The sequence below is a fragment of the Maniola jurtina genome, chromosome 19, assembly GCF_905333055.1.
Source record: "Maniola jurtina chromosome 19, ilManJurt1.1, whole genome shotgun sequence".
Lineage (NCBI taxonomy): Eukaryota > Metazoa > Arthropoda > Insecta > Lepidoptera > Nymphalidae > Maniola > Maniola jurtina.
In genome coordinates this window covers 1,690,261-1,701,166 of record NC_060047.1, presented here as the reverse complement: position 1 = coordinate 1,701,166, position 10,906 = coordinate 1,690,261, and the positions used below count along the sequence as shown (strand labels likewise).

The 10,906-nt window shown below is 39.5% G+C and overlaps 1 protein-coding gene across 3 annotated transcripts; it reads right to left on the bottom strand.

The window, feature by feature from the left end:
* Nucleotides 1–267: 267 nt before the first annotated feature.
* On the bottom strand, nt 268–10,518 carry LOC123874777 (CLIP domain-containing serine protease 2-like). Of its 3 annotated transcripts, none has more exons than XM_045920269.1 (8): nt 10,271–10,518; nt 8,239–8,382; nt 7,477–7,582; nt 5,239–5,283; nt 4,703–4,839; nt 3,943–4,079; nt 1,088–1,219; nt 268–426 (listed from the first exon to the last, which is right to left on the bottom strand). In XM_045920269.1, the coding sequence occupies exons 1-8, from the start codon at nt 10,329–10,331 to the stop codon at nt 283–285; spliced, it is 906 nt and encodes a 301-aa protein (XP_045776225.1). In that variant the 5' UTR covers nt 10,332–10,518; the 3' UTR covers nt 268–282. The 3 variants fall into 3 exon arrangements, with proteins under 3 accessions (XP_045776225.1, XP_045776223.1, XP_045776224.1); XM_045920267.1 differs by having other exon boundaries at nt 4,703–4,832; nt 5,232–5,283; nt 10,271–10,517; XM_045920268.1 differs by lacking the exon at nt 4,703–4,839 and having other exon boundaries at nt 5,102–5,283; nt 10,271–10,517.
* Nucleotides 10,519–10,906: the final 388 nt, after the last annotated feature.

Sequence of the window (10,906 nt, the reverse complement as noted above, 5' to 3'; positions counted from 1 at the left end):
AATTTTATTTATTAGTATAGATATTCCCATTGACCTCCTGCCCGCTGGAACGATGACCTGAAGAAGGTGGCGGGGAGCGGGTGGACGAGGAAGATGGAGGACCGTGTTTGGTAGCGCGCTCTTGGAAAGGCCTATGTCCAGCTGTGGACGCATACAGGCTGATGGTATGGAATAGAATATTTCCCTTTCCCCTCCAACAAAACGTAAAGCTTATGCTAAGAATAGGCACGACAATTATTTAGTGCTATGAAAATAAAAATACGCTTATCCATAAAAATTGGTTTATTTCATGATATTGTCTAGTATCCATTTGAGAAAATGTGGCACTGAAGTGTAGACTGCGGGTTTCTTGATCCCGCATATTGTTGGTCCGAATGACACCACACCTACCAGCACATTCTTCGGTCCATCTGGTGTATCAAAAACCTGAAAAACAACCATCATTTTATGCTTGAAATTATAATTTTTGTGAAACGAATTTTGGCTTTTGACATTGTAGACCAGCCAAGTGCGAATTGGACTCACATTAATTTACCTACTTATTAGTTATTTTAGCAGCAACAGAAAAAACCGACCAAGTGGGAGTAAGGCACGCGCAGCGAGGATTCCGTACGCGGTCATTTTTTCCGACATTTTGCACGATAAATCAAATACTATTATGCATAAAATTAAATAAAAATCTGTTTTAGAATGTACAAGTAAAGCCCTTTCATATGATATCCGATTTGATATAGTGATCTTACTCTGAAAATGGAAAATACTATTTATTTGTTCTTGAACAGTTTTTAAATATTTTTTTTGTGATGTAATTACAAAATGGTTTTCGGATTTTTCCTTTACTTGTGCTATATGATCTATCTAAATGCCAAAAATGATTGTAGTCAACGGGAAGTAACCTATAGGTTTTCTTAACAGACACGACAGACGAAAAGACGGATAGACAGACAGATAGACAGCAAAGTGATAAGAGTTCTATTTTGCCTTTTGAGGCACGGAACCCTAAAAATCTGCAAGTAAAGTAAAAAAAAATGGCCGTTTCTCCTAAGAACTTGGGATTTTTGCGAATTTGGAATGACGTTAAACAAACCTTCATCATCGGTCCTCCTGAATCGCCTCCGCAAGCATCCTTGTTGTGTTGTGCGCCTGCGCATATTTCCGTGTCTGTCACGCGGAAACTTTGACTGATGATATTGCATGTCTCTGGCTTCACTATCGGCACCTTCAAATTAACGTATGTCGTTAAAACTTAAAATACAATACTTATTGATAACTAGAGGATGCCTGCAACTTCGGCCGCGTGGATTTAGGTTTTTGAAAATCCCGTGGGAACTGTTTGGTTTTCCGGGATAAAAAGTTGTCTATGACAATAACATGGACGCAAATCGGTACCAAATAACTTTTTTAAGTAATTGCATTATGATAGCTTTAGGTTCAGGGTTTGTTTTGCTGTTCAAAATATACTTTTTCGCTTGCAGTAAACATAATATCAGCCGCATAGTGTCTGGTGTGCAGCTGATAGGGAAAAACGTCAGCGCCGCCCGTGTTGAATCATTGATAACACTTTTTGTAAGTGTTTATATTTACGTGGAAATTCCTTTGGAATAAGTAATTTGGGAATATAGTAGATATTCAATCCCCGAGGTTTCTGAGCTTGGGCCGTCAGTTTTCCGACAGAATCCTAACCAGAGCTTTGAGCTAGTCGGTCGATCAAAACATAATTATCAATACTTAATATTATATATGCGAATGTGTGTCTGTCTGTCTGTCTGTCAGTTTGTCTGTCAGTCTGTCTGCTACGCTTTCACGGCCCAACCACTGAACTGATTTGAATGTTTGGTACAAACTTGGGATAGATCTCGGGGAAGGACATAGGCTTCTTTTTATCCTGGAAAATTGAGGAGTTCCTACGGGATTAAAAAAAACCGAAATCCAAGCGGGCGAAGCCGCGGGCATTCTCTAATGAGATATTACAAAAGAGTTCGATCGTTTAAATTGAGGGAATCAGTAAGAATAATATAACATACTTAAATCTATTTATCATAGACACTAGTTACTTTAATATAATATTCTATGTCAGAATCTACTCTGATTTTTGATTCCAATAAAATTCTGATGCGGTGTAGAGTGTAAATATCTATGAAAGCAAGCGTATGGTTTCAGCGTCATAATATTATTACGATGGGTACTATTGCATTCAGGAAATAGTAAAATACGCTACGCTACATGCTGAATCACTGGTATTTTTCCTGTTTCCCATACCTTCCTTATATTTATGAGATTAGGCGGGGGCGTGTCATCAAACTCATCACACACACAATAGGCACAAAGAAGAGAGTTTGACGGTGGCTTGCTGTGATATCTTCTTCTCAATCGTTCCCTCTTTTCAGAGTGGTCGTGGCTATGAATACTTCATTGCTGCTCGTGTGATCTCCCTCTAGCGACTTCTGTTGGTCGTGTTACGTGCAGACAGGCATATTCGTCTGCTAAACACATCTTCGCCCATCTCCACTGAGCCCCATGCCTCCCATTGGTATGGCAAAGTGACACCCTGTGTCACTTTGCCACTCAAAAGGGTATATTAATGAATCTAATCAAGTTGCAACACAGAAACCCTCATCGTCGCTCCACACATCATCCTGCCATATAGGTCAAAACTCCTTTTTCGTTCTTCATTCTATCTTTTTAGGCCGGTTTCCGCTCTTGAACATTTCGGTTTATTGTACGTGCATTGCTCCTCCTCGCCGGAATTTTCACTCCAGCCATCCAAGCTCACTCCAGATGCCGAGGGGAGATTGGGGATCTCCAATGGCGCTCGCGTTATCCCGCCACGCCCATTTAAGGTGAGGGTCATGTGTTGGTTGAATTACCGTCAGGGTTTAGAGCAATTTTCCATTTTCCTTCAAAATCGAAAATCCACCACCGCAACAGTTAAATAAACGTACAATCTGACCAGAAAATTAATCATTTCCAGATGATCAAGCATTTAGCACGCAACGCTACTTGTGACTTAGGTACCAACAATGAGGAGGTAGTTACTAATAGTTATTGTATGGTCTAGGCACCGCGTCACAGACTAATCTTCATAGCCTAGTCAAGACATGGGTTATTACTACCCATATAACACTAGGAAAAACACCATGGTCGAATAATGAAACGTCATGAAGAAAAATAAATTCATAGGAAATCTCTTGGATGAAATCCAGGAATTTGTATAGCTAATTAACATTATGACGGCTCCGTATAGTGGTAACCTTGGTGGTAACTTACTACCCCATAAACGATCCACGATATTTATTATTTGGGCAAACTTATGTTGCCCACCAAGGGCGAGCAGCATAAATTATTATTATTTTATTTTTATTATTCAAAACAAGGTGCGTGGTGTGTGGTATCATCAGAATGGATTCTACTTAGCTTTTGCTGTCTGTGACGGGAACACAGGCACAGCGCTGGTCTTTCGTGGAGCCAGCAGTCTCAGACAGTATAAAGGTTAGGATAGAATAGAAGAAAGTGTTTGAAATTGAGGTTTTTTTAAAAATCTCTTACAAGTTAACCCTTGACTATGATCTCACTAGATGTAAGTCATATGAGTAGATTTACATCATCATCATCATCATCAGTCTGTGGATATCCACAGCTGGACATAGGCCTTCCTAAAAGAGCGCCACCACACACGGTCCTCAGCTTTCCTCATCCAGCCACTTCCCGCCAGCCGTTTAATATCGTCGGTCCATCGTGCTGGAGGGCGTCCCACACTACGCTTGCTTATACGCGGTCTCCACTCAAGGACTTTCCGGCTCCAACGGCCATCGCCTCTACGACAAGCATGGCCTGCCCACTGCCAGTTCAGCTTGCTAATAGTTTGGGCTATGTCAGTGATCTTGCTTCTCCTGCGGATCTGAGTAGATGATGGTTAATAATAAAGAAGGTCAAATGACTTACGGCTACATACTGCAGTATCTTTGCTCGTTGCTCGGTAGTCATGTTCATGGTGCCCCACCCAGCCACCGTCACCAGCTCGCCTAAGCGGAGAGCAGCCAACTGATCCTCGCGAGGCAAGCATATCGGGGACACATAATCTACCAAAAGATTCACCATTCGTAAGCAAAAAGGAGAAGAAGCGAACTCTTTTTCTTTGTATTAAGGTGGATACGACGGGCATGCCCGCGAAATTCAAATTTAATTTGGTTTTCCGCAATTTGTAAACTAATACGACAACGTAGGCTTATGGCATTTTAATTGCGACAATGGCAGTATCATCCTCACAGGTTTATATAAAAATCTTTACTTGAAAGGGTCCAGTTTAAGAAGAGCTCTAGTATCGCCTAATTTGTGAGAACAGTCAATAGAGCAGGCGAAGTGCGAACTGGCAAACTCCACACACCTTTATTGGTGAAGGAAAACTGTATGTCTAATAAAAAAAATCAAAAGAAAAATAAAACTGACTTCAAAAACCACAAACACTAAAAAGTAAAAAATATTTTCTGTTTCTACACGTGTAATGTAAGTATGTATCTTCCACGAAAAAACTACTGGACGGAGTTGACTGAAATTTGGAATGAAAATAGAGAATGTATTCTGAGACGTAGGCTACTTTTTATCCCGGAAAATCAATGAGTTCCCAAGGGATTTTAAAAAATCTATATCCACGGGAACGAAGTCGCGGGCATCAGCTAGTGATTCTATATTTAGATGAAGTTACCATTAAGTTGAACCGGCTTATCCATCACAATGATGGCCAGGTCGTTGTGGAACGCGGGCTTGTTGAACTGGGAGTGACTCCTGATGGTCTTGATCTTCCGATCCTGGAGCGGTGGCGCGCACACTTGCATCTCGCAGTTGGCCTAAACCCTACTAATATTATAAACGCGTATGGCTGGGTGGATGTGTGGATGTTTGTTACTCTTCAACGAAAAAACTGCTTGACGGATTTGGCTGAAATTTGGAATGAAAATAGAGTATACCCTGGAATGTATTCTGAGACGTAGGCTACTTTTTATCCCGGAAAATCAATGAGTTCCCAAGGGATTTAAAAAAATCTATATCCACGGGAACGAAGTCGCGGGCATCAGCTAGTGATTCTATATTTAGATGAAGTTACCATTAAGTTGAACCGGCTTATCCATCACAATGATGGCCAGGTCGTTGTGGAACGCGGGCTTGTTGAACTGGGAGTGACTCCTGATGGTCTTGATCTTCCGATCCTGGAGCGGTGGCGCGCACACTTGCATCTCGCAGTCTGGGTTGGTTTCAGTGTTGTGTTCGCCTACACGTATGGTAGTCCTATGAAAATGGATCAACAATTAAGTTAGGTACTTTTCTTCTTTTGATAAAATTATTATTGATTTAGCAAGAAACAGTTAAAAATTATTTTGCTATAATCCGCCAACAGAAAAAATCTGTATGGTCAAACATGCAGTTACAAGCTAAGCACCGCTTACCTCCTCCAGAGAGAGAGTATTGGAAAAGTCTTGTGTGGTGTTGCATGTGAGTGGTGGTGGCAGTGCTTGCTTGGGAACTTGGCTTTATTGCTTGGTCGGGGAGGTAAGCGGTGCTTAGCTTGTAACTGCATGTTTGACCATACAGATTTTTTCTGTTGGCGGATTATATAGCAAAATAATTTTTAACTGTTTCTTGCTAAACATGAACTTCCGCAAAGTAACGCCTGATTCTATCCAATATTATTTATTGATTCGGTAGATAAGTACTTAATTCTTTAGTGTCTTCCCGTTGACCGAGAATCATGGAATTTGGCAGGTAGAAATGCCTTATAGCATAAGTAAAGGGAAAAATCCGAAAATCATGAATTTGTGGTTAAGTAGGTACACAAAAAAAAAAAACACCGGCCAAGTATGGGCTCGGGCGGGCGGGCTCTAGGGCACTCGGTCGAGCGAACGGACAGACAGACAACAAAGTAATGCTATAAGGGTTCCGTTTTTCTTTTTGAGGTACGGAACCCTAAAAAAGTGTTATTTCTTGTATGATGGTACGGATGGTTTGGATGGTGCGACTCGAACTCACACACGAAGGGTTCCGCGTCTTTATAAACGTACCAGTTCATCTGCTTATCCATGACTAGCTGATGCCCGCAGCTTCGCCCGCGTGGATTGGTCAGATCCCCTGCAGCATCAGGATTGAGGAGTTGGACTCCAAATTTTTTATGAAACAATGTCGCAAAGTTCCTCTATCGATTAAAAAAGAAATGACGCAAATCGGTTCAGAAATCTCGGAGATTTCGGTGTACATAGGTAGAAAAACACAACTCCCTTTTTAAAAGTCGGTTAAAAAAGTAGCCTATTTTACGCCCTGGTCAATCCTCTACTTGCCTGTGAAAGTCCCGTCAAAATCGGTTCAGCCGTTCCAAAGATTAGCCTTTTCAAACAGACAGACAGACAGACAGACAGACAGACAGACAGACAGACAGACAGACAGACAAAAAATTTAAAAACGTGTGATTCTGTTATGGTATCGTTCAAATAACCATATGAGCTTAATATGAGGTAGTTATTTCGAAATTACAGACAGACACTCCAATTTTATTTATTAGTAAGATAGTATAGATAATGATTCTAGTTTGTTAGACCAAATTTGGTGTACCTATCTCTAATTCTAGCAGCACTGAGCGCTCTCAAAAACTCACCCTTTACCTGTAGGAAGTAGGTACCATCAATTTGCATAGTCATTTAATCAACCACCATAAATTAATATCGATGGACTAATAATGGCCTCATTCACCACAGAACATGATGCAAGAACTGAAGTTCTTCAATCATCAAAAACTTGGGAGATTCCGATGATAAATGCTAGGTATTCATATTTGCCTGTTGTTCAAATTAATAAGTAGGTTACATAATATCTATTATACTTTACCACAAAATAATAAAACACTATAAGCACTTATTTTACGTTCAGTGTTACCGGCATGGCTTTGCCGGTAGGGTGGTAACTAGCCACGGCCGAAACCTCCCACTGAACACAGATAGACAATTTGCAATTCGGCATTGTAACGTTTGTACATCTGAGGAAGTGGGGCAAAACGTGCGTCGAATGGTTTTGGGATTTGCGTGGTGCTGCATGTTTAGCAGTGGGAGGGCGAGCGGTTTACATCGCATGCTGCATATTGCACCATACAGATTTGTCTGGTTTAGCGGATTATAGCCAACTAGAGAATGCCCGCGATTTCACCCGCGTGGATTACGGTTTTTTTAATCCCGTAGGAACTCTTCAATTTTCCGGGATAAAAAGTAATCTGTGTCCTTCCCCGGAATGTATCCCAAGTCTGTACAAAATTTCATTAAAATCGGTTCAGTGGTTGGGCCGTGAAAACGTAGCAGACAGAGAGACAGACGGAAAGACAGGCAGACACACTTCCGCATTTATAATATTAAGTATGGATAGTGATTAGGCTTTTGGTTCTTTTAAGTGTATGATGGACTTCCGCAAAATAACGCCTGCAGAGAGTTACTAGAGACGTACAGCGTGAAGTCGTCCGCCGGCTGCACGCAGTGCGCGGCGGTGACCACGTGTCTGTCCGTCACCAGCGCCCCTCCGCACATCCACTCCAGCTCCGGCTCTTCAGATACTGCAAACATCGTTTTTACTTTAATATCTCCTAAACTATCGTAAGCAATATGACACAGGTCTGCCTACGAATTTCAAATTTAATTTGGTTTTTTGCAATTTGTAAACTAAGCATTACGACAAAGTAGGCTTATGATATTTTAATTGCGCTAATAGCAGTATCATCCTCACAGGTTTATATAAAAATCTTTACTTGAAAGTGTTCAGTTTAAGAAATTAGTCAAAATAATGAGTTTGACGTGAGTTACTCACAAATTAGTCGATACTCAGACTAATAAAACTCTTAAACTGAACACTTTCAAGTAAATAAAGATTTTTATATAAACCTGTGGAGATGATACTGCCATTGGTGCTATTAGAATGCCATAAGCCTACTTTGTCGTATTAGTTTACGAATTGCGAAAAACCAAATTAAATTTGAATTTCGCGGGCAGACCCGTGTCATGCACTTAAAGTTTGCGAACCATTTTAAATTTTCAAGAACATGCAGACAAGAAACTCACAGGAGTATCCTATAGTGGCATAATCAACGGGTACCTACGGCCCAATAGATGATGGGTTGGACGCACTAAAGCCACGTCATTCCAAGATGTCCAGAGTCCTCTAAGCTGGATGATTCGCAACTCTATGTTGCTCTACAGCGGGATAGGAACTTACAGGAGTATCCTAGTCGTACGATCCACGGGAACTGTCCAAGAGCAGCATTGAATCCACCAATGATACGGTCGGATGCACTGAATCCACACTCAAACGTATCCAAGATATTCCATGCTGGGTGATTCGCTACTTTTCTCCAGAGATCTGTAAACAAAAATTATGATACATGGGCAAGCGGGATACTGCATTTATATTAGATGTATATCTATTATCTATACCATAGCCAGAAGGTCGACTGTTTGCGCCCAATATCATTTTTTAGGGTTCCGTACCTCAAAAGGAAAAACGGAACCCTTATAGGATCACTTTGCTATCTGTCTGTTCGTTGTGTCTGTCAAGAAACCTATAGGGTACTTCCCGTTGACCTATAATCATGAAATTTGGCAGGTAGGTAGGTCTTATAGCACATGTACAGGAATAAATCTGCAAACCGCGAATTGGTGGTCACACCATTTAAAAAAAATATGTTTCAATTTTCAAAGTAAGATAACTATACCAAGTAGGGTATCATATGAAAGAGCTTTACCTTTACATTCTAAAACAGATTTTTATTTATTTTTATGCATAATAGTTTTTGATTTATCGTGCAAAATGTTGGAAAAGATACCGAGTAGGTACGGAACCCTCAGTGCGCGAGTCTGACTCGCACTTGGCCGGTTTTTTTTAATGGAGTCTGTTATATCTAAGAAGTGCCTAACTACCTACCTAGTCAGTCAGTCGCAAATTATAATACACCTTAAAAATTTATCAATCTGTGTGTTTCGGACGTGGCACGGCTTAGCATAAAATAGCATCCCTTATAGAATACCGTAAGCAGGCAACTGAAGTTTTGAATCGACCAGTGCTTTCAGCGGCAGCTAAATACTTATAAAACCTACGTCAATCAGTTTTCAATTCAAACGATCGTGGGTTTCGGGGCAGGCCCCTAGACAATTTAATTATTGGCAGGCCCTAGACTTTTTGACTTCTAGTTCTAGGAAATAAACTACACAGCTTAACCGTAATTGGTTATAGTTAAATGACGCTCTATTTTTTGTGACTTGTATTAAAATAAAATAAATCCTATAAATTAATCATTCATAATCATTAATTAATGATTCATCTTTGACCACGGAAGGTCAAGGCTAAGCGCCGGCGTTAAAACCATGTTAGGTACTAGTTGGGTTCAAGGATTGTATTATAATACTTGGAAATGGATAACATAACTACCTATTGTACTAGGTATGTAAGATAGTGTTGCGAGGCTGGACTTGGCGACAATATAAACTACTGTAATAGCTAATTATGATGGTGATGATGAGATATCATTTCCTAGATTCTAGAATGTATGATCTAAAACATTTAATTCAGTTTGATTGGTTACTACTCAAATGAAAGCCAATCTATTCTTCGAAGCGATAACTATTGGCGGGTGGAACCTAAAATATGTAGTGCTGTTTCCACAGATGATGGAAACAAAGTTCATTATTTGTGCGTTAGTGCATTTCAATCTTTCCTTCTTACTGCACCTCACCACGAGAGAGGCCAGCTGAAATGAATTTTGCCTTGAAATTCAAGATTTTTGAGTCTAAACGGTAAAGTGATAATTGCTTATCAACGTTTGGAATTACGTCTATTTTTGGTAAAAGAAAACATTTTTTACACAAACTACAAACATGAAATAATCATGAAGTAAAGCGTGACATGAAGTTGTTAATTTTTCAATTTCTCAGTTTTAAAATAGAGATTTTTCAAGAGCCGTAACTTTTAATACAATTTTACGAATTTTACTATATTTATTATTTTAAGGCATAGATAATGGAGAGATAAATTGATAAGTATATGGCTTAGTTATAGATCTAGATTCACGAGCAATAAATAATAGAATAATAGGCGTAATATGTCTTTATGGAGAAGTGCGAAGGAGGGTACTCTTAATTGGAGCGCACTACTAGTAGGTAAACCCCTCTAAATAAATACTTTGTATGATAATTTTACTAAAGCATATTTATTATAATTATTTACTTAGTGTGTAAAATCGTGAATAACTTACCAGTCTTGACACGTGGTGCGAAGAATACAAGTAAGAAACAAATCCGTTTGCCAAGAGTCATTGCAAAATACTACGTCAGGTTCTTTATAATCCCGCGATTAAAATCAATAGATCAAATTATGTTATCAAATATATTAATGCATGAACCATTTCAGATTCGACTGTTTTGAATAAATAGGAAGTTAGTACGTTAACCGTGGATGTGGCTTCACGACTGATGATTTAAATTTGTCTTAGATGTAAAGAAAGTGGAAGTAAATCGAATACGGTGAAATGTAATTTGTCACAGAGCATTGGATTTAGTCCGCGAACATTACAACGTGCTATAATTGTAACTTGTAACCAATATACATTTATATAGTATATTTATATTTATTGCCATGCCACATAGCCCATAGGTATGTACATATATTTTGCAACATGACAAATAACTAAATAATATGGATGGTTGGTAATACAGCTACAAATAAATTGTGTGGTAAGTTACCTATAGGTTTTCTTGACAGACTGTCGTGTCTGTCAAACACCTATACCTAACAGACACGACAGACGGACAGATGGACAGACAGACGGACAACAAAGTGATTCTATAATGGCTCTGTTTTTCTTTTTGAGGAACGGAACCCTAAAATACCT